At 36.8% G+C, this 27,899-nt stretch overlaps 1 protein-coding gene across 15 annotated transcripts in view; it reads right to left on the minus strand.

Annotated features, from left to right (window-relative positions):
* Positions 1–27,899, minus strand: part of RICTOR (RPTOR independent companion of MTOR complex 2) — a 96,871-nt gene that overhangs the window by 66,502 nt on the left and 2,470 nt on the right. For 7 of the 15 annotated variants that reach the window (XM_036307912.1, XM_036307914.1, XM_036307910.1 and 4 more), the window contains exons 1-2: positions 20,553–20,638; positions 4,616–4,713 (exon numbers count right to left, since the gene is read on the minus strand). In XM_036307912.1, the coding sequence (XP_036163805.1) occupies positions 4,616–4,651 (36 nt within the window). In that variant the 5' untranslated portion in view covers positions 4,652–4,713; positions 20,553–20,638. Of the gene's footprint in view, positions 1–4,615; positions 4,714–4,817; positions 4,839–5,337; positions 5,374–6,183; positions 6,201–8,842; positions 8,940–20,552; positions 20,639–23,326; positions 23,407–23,836; positions 23,909–27,899 lie in introns of those variants that run through there. The other 8 variants (XM_036307920.1, XM_036307917.1, XM_036307915.1 and 5 more) reach the window with 8 other exon arrangements.

Consider the following 27,899-nt stretch of genomic DNA (forward strand, 5'->3'; position numbering starts at 1 on the left):
AATACAAAATTCTTGTAGTGACTGACTCACTACCTTACTAATTACCACCTAATTTAAATAACCAAATCCTAAAGTACAAATCAACCCCCTTAATTCTTACTCCAGGAAAGAAGCAGATAGAAATAGCAGGTAAAGCCCTGACTGGTTTGGCTCAATGGATAGAGCATCCGCCTGTGGACTGAAAGGGTTCGATTCCAGTCAAGAGCACATGCCCGGGTTGTGGCTCAATCCCCAGTTCGGGGCGTGCAGGAGGCAGCCGATCAATGATTCTCTCTCATGATTGATGTTTCTATCTCTCTCTCCCTTTCCCTTCTCTGAAATCAATAAAATATATATTTTAAAAAAAGAAGAAAAAGAAACAGCAAGTAAAGCACTAAATTGGTGAGTTTAAGCAATGGGACTCTCAGCCACCTCAACTACTGATTGAATTACGAATTAATCCTTAATCTTTAGTAACAATTCCCTCACTATCTTAGCCATTACAGGTAATTTCCTATCTCCTGTATAAGTTCTTGAAATGTAATATTGCCTGCCTTATCACTGAAGTTTGTTATATTAAGAATAAATCACCGATTATGTTTAGAAGTCATTAAAGACCTTGCAAAATCTAAGAATTCTTGGCATAACAAGTCACTTAATATGCAAAATTATTAAACATCACTCAACACTTTTCACTGGACTTCTGTTGCTCCCTATTCCATGTGTTTTTGTGACCAGCAGTCACAATGCCTAGCTGAATGTGACCAAATAGGATCAGATTTCATCAGAAGACACAAAGAGAGGGCTACCCTCTCTCTTTTAATGACTGAACGCTGTCTCTTAGTTATTTGGAAATTGTCTAAGAATACTAGTAAAGCTAATCTAAAAGAAAACAGAGCTGAAAAATGGAGAGACAGAATGCAATTACCACTGTTCAACCACTGGGTTTTTTGCCTGAAATTAGGATCCAACATTTGGTATTCCTCATCATGAAAGCAAATAACTTCTTTTTACTTTAGCTCAGTTGAATTAGGTTTCTTTAATTTGTTATTTATAAACCAAATTAAGCATTCGATATCATCAAAAGTCTAAAATTATGAACATAACGGTTAAATTTAATATAAACAAAACCCAATAAATTCAATGAAAATATAAAATAGAAGTCTAAACCCACCTCTAGATAATAAAAAATGAGATGATTAATAAAATTAACTAAAAAATATGATAATCAGTTAAAACTGGGCAGATAAATGCTATTCCCATTTTACTCATATTGCTCTGAAGGTTAAATGAATGGTTCTAAATAAGCAACAAATAAAATAACCCAAACTTTTAAACATCTTATCACAGAGTAGAATTCCATAGCATGCTCTTTTCAGAGGGCACTTTAGAAGTTAATTTTAAAATAAAAAGTACAAATGCTCTTGACTAAGAAATCATACTTCGAGAATTCTATCTTATACAAATATAGCTATAAAAAAGTATACCTATATTTATAGAAAAGGAAAGAATTCTATGGTATATTGGGAAGTAGGAAAAGGCAAATTGCAAATCAATATATCTCATTAAAAAACCTTTGTGTACACACATAAAATAGTAAATAAACTAAGCACTATATTAAATCTCTTTTTAAGTCTTTTAATTCACACACACACACACACACACACACACACACACACACACACACACATTTATAATTATACCAGAGAAGGATAAATACTTTCTAAGGGTTCCCTCTGGAGAATGGTATTTTTGTTCCCTCTGAGAATGGGGAGATGGATGGGAAACATGTGAAAAAGGATTTGCACTATTTACTATATATTGTTCTGTACCATTTTGATACTTTATATTTATAAAGTTTTTAAAAACAAAACAAAATAAAGATTCCTTTGGGGGTTTTAATATAAATATGTGAGATTAAATATAGAAAAAGAACTTTTAGAATATAAAAGCTGAAATACTTTCATCTTTAAAAACAGGTCTTTATGAGAATGTTGATAGTTTTAAAAATAGAATACTAAGATTATATTCATCAGCAGTCTGTTATACACATTACTTTATCTAGTGAAATGATGTCAGGAGGCAAGCATGGCTGTGTGACATTCACATGGTTATAGGATCACATAGCTAACACCCTCTCTCTCTTCATACCTTAAAAGGAGGTTTAAAATTCTAGAGATGAAGTCTACCCTATACAACATTTTTGCCCAATGATCTACTAAATTAACTTAATCCTAAAAGTTAGGCTTACACTTAACAAATGCTAAAACAACAAAAACTCGTATTTAAAAGGCAAAATTTTCCTAATGTAATGTAATACCTTTAATTAAACACTTCTTATGTGCCAAGCTTTGGGATAGAGAGGTATATAAGAGGAGAAAAATAAATATTAGCTATAACATATGTTTAAGAAACTCAGTTCAATAAGACAGTAACCTATAACAAATAATAAAAGAACAGATAAAATTTAGTAGACACATATATAACCTGTTATGAGAATACAGAGAAGGATGACCAACTAACTCCTGATTAACAAGCTTACTGGCATCATAATTATTTTTCTCTTTTTCTTAGTCTATAGAGCTATTCTTATGAGATTTCTGAGATTTCTACATTTTACTCTATAAGGAAATAAATAAAAGCTTTTTAGGAATACCAGGTCTGAAATACGTATTATTAATATGACAAATACTAATAATATATTTATTAACCTACCTCTCCAACAAAATGGAATTCAAAGACACATTATATTATGATTAAATTCAGTAAGCATTTATTTTGTGCTAGGCATTTAGAGAAATTTTATAATAAAACCTATAGACATTTATTTACAGCAGTGATTCTTCTTAATTCTTTCAGAATCCTAGTTGTCAAGAGATGTGAAAGGACATATCTAGGTGTCAACCTAATTATGACATAAACCTCTATTAATATTTTTAATAGTTAAATCTAAGCAAGTGGCAAAGACTTATTAGAGCTGAGTGAAAAATGGTGAAATAAAACTGGAACTGTAATAGAAGGGAGGGAACCCAGGAGATGCAATCTGCAACCTTGGACAACTTTAGGTCTTAAAGACTTGACATTATCTGACTAGAACAATGAAGGAAGGTATTTGGAGACTTTTCATCACATTCATAAAAATAAAAACATACATAGGGATATTTTTGAAATTCCCTTCTCAAGCACCTAGTCGGTGTTCTTAACAGTTGTTTATAAAAAAATCACTCTCGCCGAAACCGGTTTGGCTCAGTGGATAGAGCGTCGGCTTGCGGACTGAAGGGTCCCGGGTTCGATTCCGGTCAGGGGCATGTGCCTGGGTTGCGGGCACATCCCCAGTAGGAGATGTGCAGGAGGCAGGTGATCGATGTTTCTCTCTCATCGATGTTTCTGACTCTCTGTCTCTCTCCCTTCCTCTCTGTAAAAAATCAATAAAATATATTAAAAAAAAAATCACTCTCATCTCTCATATAAAATAATTTTTTCATCTGTTATATAAAAATAAATGCCAGAATAACCAAAACTTCACTGAAAACACAAATGTACTTGATCCCCTATGAAAAAAACTAACCTATTTTATATTTACTGCACAACATGTACTGACAAAACAATTTTGTTACATAGTGACTATATACTTATCCCCTTTTACTTCTATACAATCAAATCAAGTCCAAGTAATAGTCCAATTATCAGATAGAAAAAAAAATTAAAGATTTTAGAGGGTTAAAACAGTGCTGCTCAAACTTTAATGTACACAGAAATTCACCGGAGAATCTTTATTAAAAATGTAGATTCTGATTCAGTAGGACTGGAATGGGGCTGAAAATAGTGCATTCCAAACAAGCTTCAAGGTGAAGCCAATGCTGCAGGTCTGTGGATCATAGAATATGAAGAGGTTAAAACATACAATTATCCCTACACTTAAAATTGAGAAGAACAATTTATATTTAGTAAACTAAAATGGAAAAATAAATTTTTCCGAAAGAATCCATTCTGGTTTCTATTTATGGCATCACCTCAAATAACAGGCATTTCAATGTTTCCAAAAGTTGGCTTTCCAGGATTACCAAGCACAAAAACATACCAATCCATCAAACTCAGGAATCTTGGCTACTAACAGAAATCAAGTCAATATTTATTTGGGATGAGGGCCCCTGCATTTATCTTAGGCTCTAACTGAGAGCCAGACAATGGGAATAGAGTATCAGGGAAAGAGAGAGGAAGTTCTAGTATTCTCTGGGAATTATGATGTCTGTGAAATGCAATGCACACGTACTTATGTACAAACATTTATCATATATCATCAAATAAAAATAAGTATAAAAAGGCAAAAACAATACATCACTATGTGTGAATAATAGTGAAAACTGGATTATGGATTTCTCAGTGATCTTTTTTTTCTTTATTCTTTTCTGAACCCACCAAATTTTTTACAGCAAGCATTTGAATGATACTCCCCTTATTCAAATACACTTTTAAATTAGAAATCACATGATAAAACCCTGAGAAGCATTAGAGGAAAGCACTAATACTGGGAGAATACTCAAGAATTCTTGTTAATGATGGTTAAGAAGCATACAGTAAGCATACTAAGGAACAAAGAATTGTAGATGATAATATTAATATTCAAGTTACTTACCTTAGTAAAGTTATTCAAATGGCCCAGCTTTCTCATATTTGAAACCCCTTGCAATTTGGCCACATTTTGGAGAATCTCCCTTAAGTTATCAGAAGGTTCTAGAAGAAAAGACAGATAATTCAAAAGAGTATTTTCCTAACCAAATACATAAAACATACAGAATTAAAATGTCACAACTTTGGCTTTTAATTTAAATTCTTACTCTCCATCTCAAATCCATCTTCTTAGGTCACATCAAAGTCCATGTTGAGGAGTCATCAAATGACCTTCACATTTATACTCCACTCATATCTATGGTCCAACTCTGTATGTCATCATCTGGATTTATTCAATCACTAAATCTTAAATTGCAACACCCCAAATTTCACTTCTAGCTACAATGTAGTAATGGACATAAAAAACACTATCCTATTTGAACCACTAAAAAACTGTACAAAATATAGGAAACTATAGCTCAAGAGACTGGGCATCAGCAAGTAAAGAAAAATGATCCGTAAGAGATGAGAAATAAGCAAGTGTGCTCTACAACTGTCTCGGCTTACTGCCTTCTCTAGGCAGTCTCCAGGCCTTGGTGCTAGCAGGAGAAACCTAGGCAAACTGTTTGAGTTGAAGAGAGAGAGCTCATCTTGCAAAGGGACCCCTCAAGTAGTCAGTATAGCAATGGTTGGTGCATGTATGTGTGTGAGGAAATTACCACTCAAAAGAATGAAAGGGAAGAGTACCTTGCATTCATACAGGACAGGGAGCTGTGCTTGTTCCTAAAAGCCAAATTGAGAAGTCTTAGCTCAGTGTGGGTAAAAATCAGATGTAGACTAAACATTTCTTTGACCCCATTTAACAAATGTTCAAATATGAAAGCATTAAACTGATTCCAAGTAACTAAACTATGTTTCAGACCAAAGCTCAGAAAGATTTATAGGCAGAGAAAAAAATATGAAGCATATAACAGGGCAAAATTTACAATGTTTATCATCCATTCAAAAATTATCAGGCATGCATGGCAAAAAAGCAGAAAAACATGATCCATACTGAGCCAAAAAAATCAATCAACTGAAAATACCCCAGAACTGACATAAATGTTAGTATTAGCAGAAAGGGACACTAAAACCATTTCTATAACAGTAGTCTATATGCTCAAAAACTTAGCATGAGATTTACAAATGCTCTCAAACTACAGATGGGAATAACAGCATAGATTAGAAGGTAAGAACTGCAAACCTGAAGACAAAGCAACAGGAAATAATCAAAATGCAACAAAAGGAGAAAAAAAATAAAAGCGCATCAGTGAACTATGGGACTTCAAGCAGCCTAGTATAATTAAATATGTTTAACTAGAGTCCTCAAAGGAAAGACATGGGGGATAGAAATATTTTTTGAATAACAGATGAAAACTTTCCAAATATGATGAAAATAAGCCAATAAATCCAAGAAACTCAACCAACACCAAACACAAGAAACATGAAGAAAACTAGACCAAGCCACATCTTAAGCAAATCAAATGCTCAAAATCACTGGTAAAGAAACTCTTAAAAGCAACCAGATTAAAAAAAAAATAAAAGAAAACTTACATAGAGAAAAGCAAAGAAAGGATGACAGCTGATTTCTTGTGGGAAACAAGCAAGTGAGGAGACAGTTGAACAACATATTTAAAATATTTAAAATAAAAAATGGCATGACATGTATAGAAACCATTCTTAGCCCACTTGCTTTACAAAAATAGGCCACATGCAAATATGGCCCCACGGTCAGCAGTCTGCCAACCACTGGTAAAGACTGTCGATTTCTTCAGGTTGCCATACACTTTTTTTATTAATATACTCAGCATTATATTTGTTTGGAAAAAAACAAAAACACAATCTAAAAAGAAACTGTATCACATGCAGATATTTTAGTGTAAGAGCCATTATAACTTCCTTTGAGATTTTTAAATAAACACAATACCAAGGAATTATTTGTTTTGAATTAGTGTTTTCCTCAGCAAATGAAACTGTTTGCACTGTCCTATTTCACATTTAGCTTGCATCTGTTCATATTCTGTTACACTGGGTGTTAGCCATGACAACCACAAACTGATCATTCATTTAATCTTAGAGCATCTCCTATAAATTTTCGATTTATTTTTTAACTCCAATAAAATTCTATCTAATTTTAAGTGATTTTAGAATATGTCCTTAAAATTAGTCACCGAGAGTATCTTAAAAGTGAAATGAAAACAGCTCATCATTGGGTGGGATCAGATCTCATTAAAAAGAATTGCAAGGTCACTGTTACTGGTGAGCCAAAGATGTAAAATTATTTAACTAGATATGAAAACTTTATAAAAACTTTACAATAACTTTTAAAGGTAATTTAGAACCTGCAGCAATTTGCAGTCAGAATTAAGGACCATTAGAGCCAGTGCGAAATTCACCTAGTGGAAATATATAACCTAACCATTTTATAACAATTTTTAATTAGGATGACAGGCACCAAACAAAAAGTTGCACTAAAGTGATGACACTTACTACAATGTAATGATCTGACATGACAGTCAAGATGATTAGTCTGAAAAGATATATACTTCATAAAAGCTTGTAGATTTCTAATTATTGCCTATTTCTAGGTATAAACTAATTGCAGATTTTTTTCAAGTACAATCATGTAACAACCATCTTACACAATCATATTCAAAATAAAATCTCTTATCTGAGTTCATTCATTCAATATGTATTAACTGAAAAACTATTGTGTCAGGTACATTTTAGGTAATGGGAATACATCAATAATCAAGACAGAACCTTCTTTAACAAACCTTATATGCAAGTGAAAGGAAACTGACCATCAATAACAAGAAAACAAAATAACAAACAACATGCACATAATTTAAAAACTGACAGGCAGTAAGAAGGCAGCACTGAAACAAATGTTTGTCTAATAAATAATGATATAAAATGAACCTAATACACTAGAATACAGATGTTACCATTGTCACTACAAATCAAAGGGAACCAGCCATTCAACTTCCTTCCCTTCCTCACCCCCTTTCTCTTTTATATAATCCTATATAATAAAAGCCTAATATGCTAAGGGTCCAGTTGACCGGTCAGTCGTTCAACCAATCAAAGCGTAATATGTTAATGATATGCTAAAACCGCTAAACCGCTCGCTATGATGTGCACTAACCACTGGAGGAGGCAGTTGACCAGTGGCTATGACGTGCACTGACCACCAGGGGGCACGTGCTCCAATCAGTAAGTTAGCTTGTTGCTGGGATCCGGCCGATTGGGACTGAGCAAAATGGGCCGGACACACCCTGGAGCCCTCCCGCGGTCCCTCCCTGGTTGGCCAACCTCCCCTGTCCGTCCCCACCCCCAATAGTGCACCAGTGGTATTCCTCGGCCTGACCTAAATTACCTTAAAAGTCAGGCCGAGGGATTGGTCCCTCGCAATCCAGGACCCCTTGGGGGATGTCAGAGAGCCAGATTTGGCCCGATTCCGCAGGCCAGGCTGAGGGACCCTACTGGTACACGAATTCATGCACTGGGCCTCTAGTTAATTATAGGAACTCCCCAATTATGGAAGAATTTCAAGGTTTCTTCATGATATGTTAATTCAAAAGAGTATTAGGGCCATTTTAGACATGAAATACTATAATGCTCATGTGCTACAATGTCCCCATGGTAATGAAATGAGACTCCTGATCTAGCTAGTAAAGTTTCTTCCTTACTGGCTAGATCAGGAGTCTGTAAACTTTTTTTGTAATGGTCCACAGAGTAAGCATTTTATTAGAATTTGCTGGTCGTAAGGTCTCATTGCAATTACTCAACTTGAAGTTGTACCAAGAAAGCAATCATAGAAAATACATAAATGAATAAATATGGGCTATGTTTCAATAAAATGGGCTTGGCTCAAGAGCTGTAGTTTGCCAAATCCTATGCTAGATAGTCAGAACTTAGACTAGGAAAAGTAGTGAGCAAGCTGAGATCAATGTGGCTTTTATTGGGGCAGGGAGAAATGGGAGGGGAAAAAAAGAAATTTAAGGAGAGTTTACCTCTTTATTTCTTCCTACTCTATTTGTTTCCAATTTAGCTTCTCTGAAACTGTCCCAATTATAGTGCTATGTGAGAAGTCTAAAACACAAATGAGATCATCTGCTAGGATATTCTCTGCACTCCTGAAGTTTAGGAAACCCGCAGCTGCATAAGGGGAAAGGAAAAAGAAACTGCCTTGCTGGCTATGATGACCAACCTTACAAATGCAAGGAAGCAATGCACAAAAGAACTACTGGAATTATGGTGGCTCCTTTTCCTCTTATTGTGTAATCCTTAGTTCCTGATGCATCTCTCTAGATGTAATGAAATAACTGAAGTCAATGCTAAATATCTAGCAATTTAATATCTTATAAACACACATACACACAGAACCAAGAGAAAACTACAGAAAATAAACCTTTTGTCTATATGTACCTACAGACACATACACACACAGACACTCAGCTGCTCCTTTGGATTAATTCTGTGTATGTGCACATGTGTGTACACACACTCAGATACATGTATATATATGTGTATAAAAATGAATTTATTTTCAAATATGTTCAATATATACAGCTTTGAAGCATACTACAATATATTATATCAATATCTTTACCTATTAATAAATGTACAACATATAATTGATTTTTATATAAATTTAGGTTCAAATATACATAGTAAATTAAGGTCCACAAACTACTGGCATATAGCTATTTGGGAGTAATGGAAAGAAAGACAATTTTGGAATGAAAAAGAACTGGATTCAAGTGTAGCTTTTTCGTCTATAAACAATGTAACTTTGACTACAAACCATGAAACCTCATGGGCATCCATTTTCTCATTTATATAGTGAAAATTGTAATTACCTACGATGAAACCACTATTACAAGATATGAGGAAAAAAAATTGTCTCTGAAACAATTCACCAAGTAAATGAACCCTACAAAAGAATAGAACAGCTATACCTAAAGGCTGAGATAATTGTGATACACACCCAGCCTGCTAGCATTATTTAAAAGTCATATATTTTCTTGCATAGCTACTTTCCTGTTTCTGTTTTTCTCCATGAAACATAACTATTTATAGTTCAGATCACTTCTCTGACAGGTGGCTTCTAGAAATGTAATTAAGGGCTTCCCTCTCATTCATATATATCCTAATATGCAAATAGACCAAACGACAGAACAACCAATCAAACTAGTTGCTATGACGTGCACTGACCACAAGGGGGTGCATGCAGAACATGGTGGGATAGTGAAGCAGGTTTCCCAGACCAAGGCGGGGCAGCAGTTGCTGTCATGAGGAGAGCCTCTGGTGGTTACTGAAAATTCTTTGCCCCCGTGTGCCGGCCCTGCCTGCACCAGCTGCTGGCCCCCGATTGCCTCTCAGGGCTTTTCGCCCTGCTTCTGAGGGAGGATCGGGGCCGGCAGCCGCCTCACACCCCCACTGCCGGCGCCGGCCCTGCTCGCACCCGCAGCTGGCGCCAGAGCCGCCACTCGAACCCATTGCCAGTGCCGGTCCCGATCGCCAGCGCTATCAGCAAGTGCGCATGATGGCTGCCAGCCCCAATCGCCCCTGAGGGCTTCTCCATATCCCCCTGCTCCTGAGGGGTGATTGGGACAGCAGCCTTCACTCGCACCCGCTGATGGTGCTGGACCCGCTTGCACCTGCTGCTGGCACCAGCCCCAATCGCTCCACGCCTTCAGCAAGTGTGAGCGGGGCCGGCGCCACCGTCAGTGCATGGGAGCGCCATCGGTGGGAGTAGGGCTGCCAGCAGAGAGGGGACCAGGGGCCACGGCAGGAGGGGCCGGGCAGGGACACAGAGTATGGACTGAGACCCACCCCTGTGCCCACCGCAGCCTCACAGCCCACAGTTTCTTTCAAGGTGCACAAATTCATGCACTGGGCCCCTAGTAAACTAATAAAAGAGGTAAAGATACAAATAAACTAATAAAAGAGCAAAAGGTATAAATACACTCAATTTACATGTGGGTTAGAAATCTGAAAAATGTTATTACAATGCTATTTTCTAATCCTTCCATCTGTATTCTTGATTCCACATCTTATTATCTCATTCTAATACTTCTATCATTAATTATTTCTCATCGATTTCAGTCTTTAACAAAAAGGCTTCTGCCTAGTTTCCCATTTTTGAAGTGACATCACTCCTTTCTTTTACCAATCTCTCTTGAGATTCAAGTTAATTAATTCTTACTTCATCATCTCATAATCTCCATCAATCAGGTGTCTAAGCCACTCCACTAAAGTTGTTGCCCTTGAGTTTACTGAACAATGCAACGACTTCTCAGTTATTCAAACTGCCCGACTTCTCCATTACAGTACTGGCCAATGCTAACCCTACCTTCTCTACTTTGGTTTCTATAATTACACAGTCTTGGTCCTCTTCATACCCATTTCTCACTGTTCTTTGTGTGTCTCCCTTAAAAATTTGTGTCCCTTCCTCCTTTTTCATATCCTTTAGCATTACCTAAAATTCTATCCTTTGCCGTTGGGTTTCTCTTTTCACTGTCTCCATAAACTCTAACATATTCAATTTTTTTTAATCCTTATCCGAGGATTTTTTTCCCATTGATTTTTAGACAGTGAAAGGGAGGAAGAAGGAGAGAGACAGACATCCACATGCATCCACTGGTTGGCTCCTGACAGGCCCCAGTCGGGGGCAGGGTATGAACACGCAACCAAGGTATGGTGCTTTTGACCAGGAATCGAACCTGAGACCCTTCAGTCCTCAGGTGGAAGCTCTATCCATGGAGCCAAACCAGCAGGAATAATATACTCAATTTTAATCTTTGAATATATTAAAGCTTCAATTCTTCAAAGTTTCAATTCTATATGTTTGGTGGTCTGTCTACCTCAAGTATAATATAATGTGTCTTGTAATCATAGTAATTCACCCTTTAAAAACACACACACACACACACACACACACACACACACACACACACTTTCAAAAAATTCCTTCCTCGGGCAATAGTAATGTCTGATCTAGGAAACTACATCTGGGTAGTGGGTAGTTACCAAATATTACTGAAATGTCCTAGCATATGTATCTTAAGCACCTCTTTTTAAAAGAAGAATGTAATTTTTTCCTTTTTTGATTGATTTTAGAGAGAGGAGGGAGGGAGGGAGGGAGGGAGGGAGGGAGGGAGGGAGGGAGGGAGGGAGGGAGGGAGGCATCGATGTGAGAGAGAAACATTTATCGTCTGCCTTTCATACGTGCCCGAAAGGGGATCAAACCATTCAATCACCAGCAAAAGTAGAGTACCCAGGCCCAAGTAAAGGTCAATAAAATGTGTCATCTGTGAACAAGTTATACCAATATTATAAGAAAAGTAAGATAATATATTGAGAAAGCCCAAAGAAAGAAGATGCTCAATGCTGCTGGGAAACTAAGACTGACTTTCTGGAAAACTTGTTGCTGGCTACAATGAAGAAAGTGGATTGGGAAAGGATAGAACTAAAATAGGAAAAGTAGTTAGGAAGGCAATGAGAAACCAAATAAAGGCATGACAACAGAAATGAAAAAACAGATTTTGCAGTTATTTCTAAGATAAAATCATCATCATTAGTATCATTGTAGATCTGATGTGAAGAATAAGGACAAGGAATGAGGCTAGAGTGTCTCCTGGGTGTCTGATTTGGCCCCATTAAAGTACTGCTCTTAATCTAGATGGGAAATGTAAAAAGATGTTTAGAATATAAGTGTCTGACTTGGCCCCATTAAAGTACTGCTCTTAACCTAGATGGGATATATAGAAAGATTTTTAGAATAATAAGAGAATTAGTAAGTTTAAAACAGAAAAGTTTGATATACAAGACTACATGGTTAAGAAGTTGAGTAAGCAGTAAATAAATTGGTCCGAAACCCTCACACTAAAACACAAATTTGATAGTCATTTATTCAGCCAAATTATATTTATCAAACACAATACAATGCGCTGGGGCTAGTCTAGGCACTGAGGATGCAATGGTAAACAAAACAAAGTAGCCTTGACTTCATAAAATTTACATTCTAGGGAGACAAACAATAAATGATATTGTAATGGCAGTAGTGGCATGGGCTATGGAAAAACAACAATATAGAAGAATGTAAAGTGATATGATGGAGATGGGGGCTACTCTAGATAGAATGATCAAAGCAGGCCTCACTGGTAAGTGCTATTTGAGCAGAGAGAGTTAAATGAAGTAAGGGAGCAAGGCTACATATATTGGGGGAAGAAGTATCCAGACAGAATGCAACTGACATACAAAGGTCCTGAAAAAAGAACACAAGTAGCAATGATTGGCAAGGAGGCTGCTCTACCAAATACAGTGAGCAAGACGGAAACAGTTAGGAAATGAGAATGATTGTAGAGGTAGCCAGGGACTAGATTATAATGGCAGTCATCCCAAATAATGATAATATTTTTTAGAAAAATTGTCTTGTCACACATTAATACAGTTCTGAGAATATAGCAGGTGCTCAAATAATTTTTTTCAAATTAATGAGTGAATGAATTAACAGATTTCCATTATATTTGAGCCCAATTTGTATTTTACCATTTCCCAAACTCTAATTCATCCCCAAAGGACAAACCAAGTAGTAATTAAAAGGACTACTTATAAGCTTTAGCAAAACATCAAAAGTAGAATTTTTAAAATGTGGTGAACAGTGACATCACCACTAGAATTAGTACATGCCCTTCAAAAGACATTGCACAGAAGGAAACATCTACTTCAAAATATATATATATATATATATATATATATATATATATATATTTATATATATAGAACCCTAATATGCAAACAGACCAAATGGTGGAACCGAACAACCGGTCACTATGACGTGTGCTGACCACCAGGGGGCATGTGCTGAACATGGCGGGCGTCAGCCATGACAGGATGGTGGAGATGAGTGGGGGCGCCAGACCAAGGCGGGGTGCTGGGCACTGTCATCGGGGCGAGCCTCTGGTGGTTACTGAAAATTCTTTGCTTCCATGCACTGCGGCCCTCCCCGGCACTTGCACCCGCTGCCAGTGCCCAGTGCTGGTCCCGATCACTCGGCACCATCAGTGGGTGTGAGCAGCAGCTGCTGACCCCAACTGCCCCTGAGGGCTTCTCCACCTCCCCCTTGCTCCTGAGGGGTGATCAGGGCAGCAGCCGCTGCTTGCACCCGTTGACAGTGCTGGCCCCAATCGCTCCGGGAGCAGGGCTGCCGGCAGACAGAGGACCAAGGGCCATGGTGGGAGGGGCCAGGCGGGGGTGTGGAGGATGGGCAGAGACCTGCCCCTGTGCCCATCGCAGCCTCGCTGCCCACATTTCCTTTCAAGGTGCATGAATTTATGCACTGGGCCGAGTATAATATAAAACTAGAGTTTTGCTAAAACAGTACTTCATTTGATAAACCCTTTGTTACTTTGTAATGTTTTAAGTAATCAAAATATATTTCAGACCAAGTTCTGATCATATTTAACAGTCAACAGTTTACCATACTACTTCAGTTTTACACTAGAAAAAAATCATTTAAAACACTTGGAAATAGCCGAAACCGGTTTGGCTCAGTGGATAGAGCGTCGGCCTGTGGACTGAAAGGTCCCAGGTTCGATTCCGGTCAAGGGCATGTACCTGGGTTGCGGGCACATCCCCAGTAGGAGATGTGCAGGAGGCAGCTGATTGATGTTTCTCTCTCATCGATGTTTCTAACTCTCTATCTCTCTCCCTTCCTCTCTGTAAAAAATCAATAAAATATATTTTAAAAAAAAAACAACACTTGGAAATAAAGATATGTCAGTATGTACAAGAGCAATAGCAATGTAATCTTGAAAAACATACTTAAAAATAAAGATATACTGCATTTTGGCATTCCTAACTAATAGAATTAAACAAGCACTCACTCAATTCACCACTAAAAATAAGTATTCCTTTGATAGCTAGTAATTCATACTGTTTAAAACTGCTCAGTGTGCCCTAGCCGGTTTGGCTCCCTGGATAGAGTGTCGGCCTGGGGACTGAAGATTCCCGGTTCGATTCCGGTCAGGGGCATGTACCTTGGTTGCAGGCACATCCCCAGTAGGGGGTGTGCAGGAGGCAGCTGATTGATGCTTCTCTCTCATCGATGTTTCTAACTCTCTATCCCTTTCCCTTCCTCTCTGTAAAAAAATCAATAAAAATATATTTTAAAAAATAAATAAATAAAACTGCTCAGTGAAATAAATAGTCTAGACTCAGAATCTGCAAGGATCTTTCAAGGTTATTAAATGTTCTCACCCTTAGAGAATTCTGAACTCATTCCTTTACATACTTCCAAAGCGTAAATACAGAAATATTTAAAATTTGAACCAGGGTGGGGCAAAAGTGGGTTTACATATGTTTGTATGGAAAATAATCTATACTAATAAAAGAGTAATATGCTAATTAGATCGGACATCTTCCAGGTGTCCTTCCTGACAAAGCCAGGCCTGGGCGAAGCCGCCCGCCTGTGGTCCCAGGCGCCAGCGCCTACGGCCCGGGAGAGGGAGAAGCCTCCTGCCCATGGTCTCAGGCACCTGCGGCTCAGGTGAAGCCACCCACCCACGGTCCCCTAATACAATAAATAATAATACAAGAATAAAGTTTGTTTCGCATACTCACAACTGTAAACCTACTTTTGCCCCAGCCTGTATTTAAAATGAAGTAAATACTAATATAAATTTTTATTATTTTAAATGTTTTTATTGATTTTTTAAAGAAAGAGACGAAGGAGGGGGGAGAGAGAAACATCGATCAGCTGCCTCCCATACATAACAGACCTGAGGGTGAATCTGCCACCCAGGTTATGTGCCCTGACTTGGAATGGAACCGTCCACCTTAAGGTGCACAGGATGATGCTAATATTTTTAAATTATCAAACACTCAGAAAATGCACTTCCTCAGAAATTTCTTCACCCTCATCAGAAAGTGAATATTTTTATTTCACTTTTACATTCACTCTTGCCTCTGCATACTGAAATAAGTAAAATGTTCTTTATTCTACTAATCTATGCTAAGCACATGTTGCCAAGTTGCTTTCAAGTATTTAATCAATTTTATGCAGTCCTCAGCTCTAATTTCTTGAAGATAAATACAAAGAGATGGGCAGTGGAATCTTTTTCTATCAAAGCATCACCAACTAAAAAACAATGAAGGGTTAAGTTTAAAAAAAAAAACTTGATTACATTTTCTTTCAAGTCAAGGAACATAAAACTATAATGTACAGCCCAAGAAAAATGTAGCATGTCCTACTATTGAGCTCCTAAGAAAGACAAGACATTTAAACATATATGTTCTTTCAAGGAGAAGCATCTCTGTTTTGTATTCTAACAACTTTTCAACTCTGATATACTTTTAAAACTACATTGTTGTAAATCTAACATATTAACACATTGATATTGCCTCATTAACATATTATTATTCATACCAGAGGCCCGCTGCATGAATTTGTGCACGGGTGGGGTCCCTCAGCCTGGCCGGTGATCAGGCCAATTGGGGCCGTGGGAGGTTGGCCGGCCAGAGAGAGGGGCCATAGGAAGTTCCAATCAGGGCCATTGGGCCGGCTGGCCGGGGAAAGGGGCCACAAGAGGTTGACCAGGCGGGGGTGGGGGTGGGAGTAGGGGGGGAACTGCAGGAGGTTGGCTGTGGGAGTGCACTGACCACCAGGGGGCAGCTCCTGCATTGAGCGTCTGCCCCTGGTGGTCAGTGTGCATCATAGTGACTGGTCAACTGGTCATTTGGTCACTTAGGCTTTTATATATATAGATAGATGAACATATTATTGAAGTGAGGACCAAGTTATGTTTATCATCCACTCTTTTTCTCTGTAGAAATATTAAACCAATTTGGTAACTATTCAACCAATTAAATTAGGTCAACAAAACTTTTATTGGATTTGACTTCTAATTTTTCCAACTTTCTAACCTGTAGCTTTGAACTCTTTATGGTGATCTGTTTATTTATGCTTTTTCGCTAAACAATGGTTAAGGAAAAAATTAAAGAAAAAAATTCACTTATCTAGATGTGTTAACTGGCTAAAACCCATTAAATTAAAAGGTTACGCTGAAGAGGCAAAAGATAGAGATATTCAAAAAATGATTTAAATTTTTTAAAGAAAGTTGGAATTAGTGTAATTTTTCTAAGCTCTATCCACTTATACAACTACTCATCCAAAAGAAACTAATCCATCCACATCATAACACACCTAATACATCTAAGCAGACTTGATTAAAATACCTAACTTTAACTCTACATATAACACAGTGATATAACATAATATTGGGCATACAAAGTAATATATAAAAGAGTACAGCCTATATGAGCATGAAGTTCAAAAATAGGCAAAATTAATCTATCCTGTTAGAAGTCAGAGTAGCAGCAGTGCCCTTGGTGGGAGAAGTGGTGCCTGGAAGTAGATAATCAGTTTCCAGAGCATTGAAATATTCTGATTATCCATATGTTCAATTTGTCAAAATTCATAGAACTGTACATTTATGAAAGACATTTCTGGATCCATGTTTTCTAATTAGAAAATTTTTTTAACAATAACATTCACTGCTCTCTTACTATATTAGGTTCTTTGACATATAAAAAGAAAAGAGGGTTTAACAGCTCCACAAAGTTTTCAAGGCCCTCAATAACTTACTCCTGTCCTACAACTCTAATATAAATGCTAAAATTATATATCCTTATTCCTCTCAGTAAAATATTTCATGCCTTTGCTCATACCCTAGTCCTCCTGATTTAACCACAGCCTAATTATTCATAGTTGAAACAATTTTCCCCTTTCTTTTACTTTTTCCAACTCAGGCTTCTCTCTCCCTTCCCTCATCCCCTTTGCTTTACATTGACCACATAAAGAACACCTGATATCTACTTCTTCTTTTTTTTTTTAATATATTTTATTGATTTTTTACAGAGAGGAAGGGAGAGGGATAGAGAGTTAGAAACATCAATGAGAGAGAAACATCAATCAGCTGCCTCCTGCACACCCCCTACTCGAACCCTGGACCCTTGAGTCCGCAGGCCGACGCTCTATCCACTGAGCCAAACCGGCTCTGGCCTGACATCTACTTCTTTTTATCTATGTGCCAAAACTGTAATAAATACTTTACAAACATTTTACTCCTCCTCAAATAAGTGCTATCTCCAATAGAGATGAGAAAATATCCTCAGAAAAGGAAACCTGTCTGAATTCAAAAACTTTTAAGAAGCAGGTCCATCTGGCTCCAAAGCCCATGCTCTTATAAGGCTCTAGTGCTAGACTGTCTCTGTATCATGCCATTAACATGTTATTATATGTTATTTTGTCCATATTAGTCATATTTTGTACCTTATTATCTACTTTTATATTATCTCACTACCCATATTGTATAAAAATATACCAACTCTATCAAGTCACATCTCACCTTCCTTGAATTATGCTGAGATAATTACCTATCTGAAAAACAGCCAGAATGTAAAAACAAGCACTCCAAGAGATGGCAATAAAAACTGAAACAGTGTATCATCGACAATTTTATTCACTACAGTTCATATATATTATTGACAGTAGCACTCCCCCCACCCTTAAATCCTTATAATGACAACCTATTTCTCTTTATTTTCCATTCAGATTAACAAGCCAGGTATATCGTTTCCATTTTATAACACAGTAAAAGTAAAAAAATAAGGAATTAAAAGACTGCTAAATATAGAAACAATAATTGCAATGTAAATGATAGCTGAGAACAATGAAATAGCACATAAGATTAAAAGAGCAATCCAAAGTTACATAAGGTATTAATAAACACATAATTAACGATGATGACCCTAGCCAAAAAGTTAAAATATAATTGATATTTTCTTCTTAAGAAAGGACAGATGTAATAGTTCTAGAAATAACTGTATCTAAAATGTTTAAAAGCTCAGCCAGTAACTTGCTTCCTGAGTGCTGCAAATAAAGTCCTACAATATATAGAATACTCATTTAGTTACTAATTATTCCAGCATCATGGGCTATCTGACTTCTTTTTAGAAAGACTGTAAAGGATTAAGTACATGAGATTTAGAACCAAAAACAATAAATAGGATCTGAATCCTACCTTTCTTACTGCCAAATGACCTGGGCTAGCTAGGCTGCCTCTGGGCCCCATTTCCTTCATAGGGATATTAATATATATTTCCTTGGTATGTAGGAAGATTAAATTAGGTAATTTAAGTAATGTTTTTAACTCAGTACCCAACATATAATCAGGGTCAAAATATGGTAGCTGCTGCTGCTTTTTCTGTAAGAAAAGACCATATAAACTAGAACAACACCAGACACAGTGGTGGTTCTCAATAAATACTTGGTGATCGGCCTATAAAATGAGAGTAAAAGGGTAAGAGTCTGTCCTTAATAGCATACACAGTGTACAAATTACACCTACTGCAACTCTACTTCCCCTCAGTTCTACTTTTTATTGGTAAACACTTCTAAAATAAAAGAATAAAAGCACTGTTTCAAAGGGAAGAACTAGAACCAATTACTGAAAAATTCTTTTATTAAATTTTTGGTTAACTTGATATGAGAATTTTACTAACATAGCTGTTCAAAGAAACAAACCCTTTTGAATAAGCTACTTATCAGTGAAAGGTCTGAGTGATAATGAATGACATGTCAGATACTATAGAGAACATTCCTGTTTTGAATAAGAGCACTAATAAAGTAATTTCTAAAGTAGCTTCCAAATATGCTTAAAAATAGACAATATTTACAGACACACGTATATCTCCCAATACACTCATATTCAAATACCCCAGATGAATATTTAGTGGCATATAATTACTTGTTTTTAAAACAATTACACTTTCCTATGGTACTTTACAATGTAGACATAATTATTGAAGTAAGTCAAAAAGTTTTCCTAGAACTCATAAAGTCTAAGCTTTTAATATAAACAAAAAAAACTATTAGAAAAATCAGCTACATGACTTTGTAAAAGGAATTTCAAATCAGCAAAAGACAACTGCAACAATTTATCCAAATGTCTTAATCTTTTTATTTCCTTTTGAAAAATATCCAGCATCTTTTAATATTTCTTTTATTTTGCTAAGTAAAACAATAATATACATTTATTTATTCAAAACAATGTTGAAACATGAACACATAGTAAATTCTCCCCAAAGGGGAAAAAAAGGCTATTTTAAGGTTCTTATTAAAATATACGAAGTGATTTAAACATTTTTAAGACTATGCCAATCTAAAATTTAACTCATTAAAGTTATAAAAATCTTATGTTAAAAATTATTCTTATATTAGAGGCCTGGTACACGAAAATCATGCACTGGGGGTGGGGTGGTCTCGCAGTCCGGGATCCCTCGCTCCCTTCTTCCCGCCCGCCTGTTCGCTCCTTACTGCTTGGCTGGCTGCTCCTTAGCGCTGCCACAGAGGCGTGAGAGGCTCCCGCCACTGCACTCACCAGCCATGAGCCTGGCTTTTGGCTGAGCGGTGCTCCCCCGTGGGAACGCACTGACCACCAGAGGGCAGCTCCTGTGTTGAGCGTTTGCTCCCTGGTGGTCAGTGCCCATCATAGCAACCGGTCATTCTGGTCATTCCACCTTAACGGTCATTTAGGCTTTTCTTATATAGATGACACATGAAATCTGACCTGCTTTGTACCACATTAAGTATGCCATTCAAACATAACACTAGAAATTACAACCTAAGTAATAATATAAAACCACATCGTTTTAAATAAACAAAGTAGGAAACAGTTATTTGTATTCAAATATCCCAGTATTATTACTGTCTACTAATATCACATGTGACAGATATGATTAAAAACTTATCTACCTGTGCTGAAGAAAAAGTTCCACAATATTCCACTTGCCACCTAGCCACACACAGAAACTGCCATGTAGCGAAACATTACAGTTTACAGCTCACCTACCTCCAACCACTGGAGTCTTCTCACTCTTTCTGCAACTCAATTCCCCTCGGGTTTTTTCTTTTTTTTTTTTTCCTTGGGGGAGAGGGCTGGTGGTGATGGTGGAGTGGTGAAGGTTAGGGAGTGTATTATACGGAATTATGAATAGAAAAGAAAACGGCAATTAAAACTTTTAATATCTGAGGGATGAACATTAAGCATGGAAATAATTAGCAATATTATTTTAAGATGTGATTTCTCAGAGTCAGAAACTACTGATAAAAATATTATGTGCACACATCTAAAAACAGTTAAATATACTTTTATCTGGCAAGCTGCTCCTTCTTAGTCATTAAAAGTAAATTACTTGAAAATCTTCTTTACTAGTTTCTGAGGCTTTTCACTCTACTTTTAATAAGAAATACATGAAATTACACTGGACTGTGAACAAGTTTACTAAAATCCCTGCAAGTGGCAATTCAACTCTCATTTTGCTACTTTGAGAGCAATAACTTCCCAAACACTGTTTATCTTTTATCCAAATAACTAGAGGGCTGGGTAAGGTGTCTAGATTTGGCAATGAAATATTCCATGTTTACTCAAGATAATCTTAAAGTATTTTATAACACTGTCAGGTCACATGCTTGAATTTTGAGATCAGAAAATACAATCATTTTAGTGTAAAAATAACAAAATATCCCTCTTGTAGTCTCTGCATACATCTATCTATATAAAAGCCAAGCCAGCGGAATGACGGGAACGACAGGTCGCTATGACTCCCACTGCGGCCGGCCAATTGACCCAATCAGGGGCAGGACTGGCCGGCCAACTTCCCGTGGCCCCTCCCCCTGGTTGGCCCCCATCGGCCCTAATCAGAGCAGGCCGGACCCCACCCATACACAAATTTGTGCACTGGGCCTCTAGTCTAGAAATAAGTTTGATAACAAATGTAGAGCCTTTTGAGCATGCAGTATTAATGAGAGTAGACACATATACTACAAAACAATGGAAGAAAAAATCATTTATGCTTGGGTTTCGAATGCAGCCAAGCATTTATATACTCATAATCAAAAGCACACAATTACTGCACAATATGCCTAAAATCTCTCAGTCCAGCACTGCCTTCAAAGATCAGAAGAAAACTCTAGTTTAAAACATAATCAGTCTTCAGTAGTTAAGAGATTTACATGCAAAACTCATCAACATTTTCTCAATATCTTTTCTTCAAATACTCAATAATACGCCAGAATATGTTAGTTCACAAATTAAGCTGTGATTTTTTAAACACTGATCTAGAACTCTCACTATTCAAGACCTTTTATGCAAAGGTCTTACAGGTGTCAACCTTCTATGAGGTCTTCACTCTATCATTCCTTACCTATCTCCCATTTCTGTCTGAATTTCTCCAGCTTTTGATTCCTTTATAAAGATAATTGGCAGGTGCTTCAAATACTACTGTCTTAAACTATGCCCTGATTCAGGAATATCCCAACTATAATATAAACTCCTTAATGCCAAAAATTATGCCTTCCTGATTTACAATAACACTTACTGCCGAACCCGGTTTGGCTCAGTGGATAGAGCATCGGCCTGCGGACTGAAAGGTCCCAGGTTCGATTTCGGTCAAGGGCATGTACCTGGGTTGCGGGCACACCCCCAGTGGGGGATGTGCAGGAGGCGGCTGGTCGATGTTTCTCTCTCATTGATGTTTCTGACTCTCTATCTCTCTCCCTTCCTCTCTGTAAAAAATCAATAAAATATATTTAAACAAAAACAAAAAAAAACACTTACTAACCTAATTATTTATAATGATAAAAGCATAATATGCTAATTAGACCGGACGGCCTTTTGGATGAAGCGGGGCGGTGAGGGCTGAGGCAGCTGCAGCGCTGGGGCGGGGGCTGAGCCCCTTAAAGAAATTTCGTGCATCAGGCCTCTAGTATAATATATTCATCAAAAATATTTTGACTGACATTAACAAACCACTACAAATCCAAATTCTTCAACATATTAGGGTAAAAAAAAAGGTAAAGTAATTGAAGGAATCAAATTCTTTATTAATTCAAGTAATTAAGGTTAAAACTCCTTTCTATATTTCTTACTATACCCAACTGACTCCTTAAAAATATTGTTTGATATTTTAAATTTTATAAAATATATTTTATTATATTTTATATAAAAGGCATCATTACCAGGTACATTGTTCAGTTTATGCAATCTGTCTGTCTACATGACTTTGTAAACAGAATTTCAAGAATGTACTTTGGTTTAGGTTTTCTTTCAACCCTATGACTTTGAACATATGAATATCATATTTAGCTAGTTTTGAATAATTATTTTCAATTTAATTTGGTATCGGCATAACTTTATAAGTACACTCATCATACAGATATAATTTTAAAGTAGCTATTTAGCTTTAACCTGGCCACACTAACAAAAAAGCACAGATAATACAAAACAATGGATGATCCAAAAGCACAGCCAACTCTCAATTATTCATATGTAGTTTACCTAATAAATACTTCAGTCTGTTTACTTCCACTATTTAACAGTATTCGTTTAATAAATAAAAATTGATGCTATTAATTCAAATAAAAAATACATCAATTTACTGTAGGAGAGGAAAGAATATAAAAGATTCCCAAGACACATATAAGTAATGCTGTTTAGAATATACATTTAGCACTCTTCCACCATTATTCAACTTTTTATTATGTGCAGGTAACTGAGAGTGGACTGTATTTAGCTTGGTGATAGTCAGTGGTACAGATACACAAGCATGCAAACCATTCACTCACCCCACAGTGCTTTTCACAGCCCTATTTTCAGTAGCCTGAGACCTGGGAGGGAGGAGGCAGCAAGTCACTGCAGATGATCACTTAAAAGGAAATTGAGAGTTGACTATAATTTACATTTAAAGCGCTATGAAATAGCATCACTCCTACATGTACTAGTATTCATTACTGTTTATAGGAATACCTCTCACAGTGACTTAACAGGGCTATAAATGCTTTCTCTTTAACCTTTCAATATCCCAGAAACATAGTGATATCTGAGAATCACAAAGACAGAAAGCGAAAGTGCTACAAATGTAAAGTGGTATGCATTTTAGAGATTAGGAAACTGATACCCAGAGAGGTTAAGTAAACAACTCAGTCATCCTCAGATTAAGGAAGAGCATAACTCAGTTCTCCTAACCCCAACTGCAATGCTAGACTCTCTCTGTCCCTTAAACCCAAAATTTTCCTCTTGGCTTCAGAGATCTTGTAATTTTCTTCTCTTCTGTTGAACCCTTTCTTCGTACTGACCCATCCATCATGGCAGACACTTTCATCAGTTTATTCTCTAACACTCCAATGTTCAGCTCTATCTCCATTTACATTCTTCACGTTCTCAAAGCCCTATGCAGGGAACAACCAGATCACAAGTTCAGAACCACTACTAAAACTTCCATTTCAGTATCTGCTGCTACCTCTCACACATCTCTGACAGAGTCAATCACCTTAAAATCAAGAGCAAGGGACTCATTATCATCCCTCCTAAAATGACTTCTCCTTTCATGGCACCATCCATTTCACTGTCCCCCAGGACTGCAAACATAAAATGCTCTTCCACATCTGATCTCCTCAATACAGTACATACTACTCCTGCTCCTTCTCTCTTCTCTCCATTCTTCCATTGAATTAATGCGTCAGTTATTATCATATGATAGATGCTGGGGAAGAAGTGTGATGTCCAGGGAAAGAAAAACAACTGGACAAAGAACTTAAATAAGACAATGGTAAGTGATATTTAGAAAAGAACAATCAGAGATATGGGAAGCATAAATTCCCACTGGGATGATTAGGAAGGATTTCCAGAAGTGGCATGTGACCTAGACCTTAAACCAGGAGTTTGATAAATAGTGCTGCAAATGGACTTCTAGGCAGAGGAAACAACCTATGCAAGGTCAAGTAAAGAGAAACTGCATGCCATGTGCAAAGATTAAGTCATCTTTGACTAAAGCAATGATCCTCAACTAGGGCATAACAGAATCTTCAAGAGGAAGAATGAGGAAAGGAGAGGTTGGTGCTACTAGCAAATCTCCCCAAACCTTCGGGAAGCACTGTGTATAAAGAAGGGAGGGAGTGTATTCCATAAGTGCAACTATACAGAGAGGTAGACAGATTGAGAACAGTATGGTTAAGACCGTACAGAAGAACATTTTGAAATAAATCATCAAAGGCCTTCAATGCCAAGCTAAGAAATTCAGATTCTATTCAGTGAGTAAAAATGGGCCTGAGAAGTTTAAATGGGAGATTGTGTGTATGTGTTTTGTTTTATTTTTTAAGGGAATCGGATCTAGATTTCAGGGAAATAATCTTGGCAATTGTACAACAGAATAATTAAAAACAGGTGAGAGAAAGATGATTTTACTATCATCCAAATGAAATAATGAGGAAGGGAACTAGATCAACAACAAGGGAATAGGAGAGATTGGATGCAGTCGATAGCTCAGAGGCAAATTGGAGGAACTTCCCAACTGAACAAAGAAGAACACTAGGCCACTAGCTTGAGTAACAGAGGATGGTGGTGGTACCTAGCAAGTGAAAAGAGGTATGCTATGGGGTGCGACGTTTCACACATCAGGACTCTGAGATGAGTACCAGACACAAATGATAATGTTTTGCAAGTTAGAAGAAAAAGTCTGAATAAAAGTGTAGTTATCACAATGATCTCAATTTATGGAATTTTGAAGTCATGAGTGAAAAGGCTGCTCAGGGAGACAGCACCAGTAATAGAGAGGAAAAGACCAAGAACAGAAGAACCTTACAGCTCGCTTGCTCGAAAAGTTGGAAGACCAGCTAGTCAAGAGAAGCAACAGCATAAAAGGTAAGAATCAAGAGAATATTTTACAAAAGTCAAGCAAGGAAAATATAGTGGCTACAGTGCATGATACATTAGTCACTTACTAGCCCTGTGACCCTGGCTGAATTACCTTTCAGAGTTCAGTCCTTGAGAATTTCAAAACCCATATCCTCAACTGTAAAATAGGAATAATAAGAGTACCTCAAAAGGCTGCTGAAGATTAAGTGAGACAATAATTTAATACAGTACTACTAATAATAGAATGGGGAACATTCTACAGTGGATAAGGAAGAAAGCTATGGAATGAGAATAAACTATTCTGTCTATAGAACCCACAGAAAAGTAACTGTTTTGTAATCTTTGTACTTACCTTTCACATCTCTCAACATCATCCCATACCCAGTGTAGTACCTGACCCATTTGAAAGATACAAAAACGTTGCTGAACATGAGAAAACTAAGCCAATAGGAAGGCAGACATAAAGAAGCAAGAAATCTTAGTTCTACAGAGAATATTACACATTATTAGAAGCATAAAGTAAAGATGCTTTCTTCTGACTCAGAGAGACAGAACTATGGGTGAAATGAAATAGAAAGGGAAGACAAGGGAACACATATCAGACAGCTTCTACCTTCAAAACAAAGAAGTAAATGTTCTCTGCACAGAGTAGGAGGATTACAAAGTCAATCTGGAACCTGAAGAATAAATTAGATGATTCTCCATTCCAATATATATTCAACTTCATTTATGTCTCCTACAGTCCTGGCTCAGTCCCCCATCATCTCTCAGATGGTAACAGTGGTCTCCTAGGCAGCTCCTCTTCCTACGGACTTTCGACTTTACTTTTCCAAGGTGTAGAGAGCCCACGTTTCCTTCCACTTTGTCCGTGACCGTTCTCACAAAAAGCCAACCCCTCTGTGAAGCCTTCTCTGATCCTCGACCAACCAGATCGTTAATCATTCTCTCCTCTGTGCTACTTCTGTTCCTGAAACAGTTTGATTACTTAATTTATTGTTCCATATTGTAAACACTTCTTTATGTCTGTTCCAGTAAACTCCTAAAAAGGGAGTACCATCTTCCTCATCTTTATTCCTCTGGCACTTATTTCAGCATTTAGTATATAATAGGCATTCAGTCAATGTTTGTTTTGTCTAACTGAATTGAGTAATTAAACAACATGAGTAAGCTTCTAACTAGAAGAAATCAGAAAACAAAAAGTGATTGCTCAAATCATCACTCAAAAAACCTTCCTACTTTTCTAATTATTAAACACCAATTAAAATATTTTTTTATTTTTACTAATGGAAAGGTAAAAGAGTTTGATAAACAAAAAAACCCTCAATACTTTTAAATAAATTATATTCTCATAATTACATTTGAATATGTGTGTCCACGTCCTCAGAATTCACTGTGAATATGATAATTAAATTATACTAGGAAAGGCTTACACAGGAAAAATACACTTAGTCTTTTCAGTACCAGGAAGAGATGCACAACTGCACTGACAAAAAATAGACTATACTTGCAGTAGAAGTAGCTAAGGGAAGCATATGGGTTTTAAAATAGATTTTGGCATGCAAAACTGAGACTATTTAATGATATCTATAGCAAATATCAGGGATTTTCACAAATTAAGCAGGGTAGCTGTCCAGACAGAACTGAAAGCAACAATTAACCAGTAAGTTGCCCGTAAGATCTACTGCAATGAAGTTCCTAAACTAGAATAAAATTAATCTATCAACATCTTTTAACAGAATCTTAAAACTCTCCTATGCCTCAAGAAGCTTGCAAGACTAGCCAAGTTATTATTACTAGGAAATTTTCTAGAGTCAGGGAGAAAAATTCTAAGGTTCTATAAATTAAATATCATATTTTAACTTAAGTTCATTAATAGATTGCTCTTTGCTTATACTAATTTACTGGCAATCTCATATTACTTTTTTACAGTTGTTATATTCAAGAACTCTACTTCATTTATATCTAATTTAATGACTCAAAAAAAAAGGCTCATCTGGCATGGCTCAATGGTTGAGCATCAACCTATGAACCAGGTCATGGTTTGATTCCTGGTCAGGGCACGTGCCCAGGTTGAGGGCTCGATCCCCAGTGTGGGGGGTGCAGGAGGCGGCTGATCAATGATTCTCTCTCATCATTGATGTTTCTCTCTCTCCCTCCCCCTTCCTCTCTGAAATCAATAAAAATATATTAAAACAAAAGAGAACTTCAATACCCTAATTCCTTATTAGCAAGTTTGTAATATTCAAAACAATCATTTTAAATATTTTAAATGTGGTATGAATAATTTTGATTTCACAAAGTAGGAGGGCAACTAACATTAAGTTAACATTACTCACAAAGTATCAGGTCCTGTGCTGAGTACTCTAATTAAGCACTAGTCTTTTACTTCTCACATTCTAATAACTCTTTGAAATTTTATCTTTTTTTTTTTCTGAGATGAAGAAACCAAGAGTTAAGGTCAAATAACTTGCCCCAAATCACCTAACTATTATCACAGCTGAGATT

This window comes from Myotis myotis, unplaced genomic scaffold (assembly GCF_014108235.1).
Source record: "Myotis myotis isolate mMyoMyo1 unplaced genomic scaffold, mMyoMyo1.p scaffold_m19_p_5, whole genome shotgun sequence".
Taxonomy (NCBI): domain Eukaryota; kingdom Metazoa; phylum Chordata; class Mammalia; order Chiroptera; family Vespertilionidae; genus Myotis; species Myotis myotis.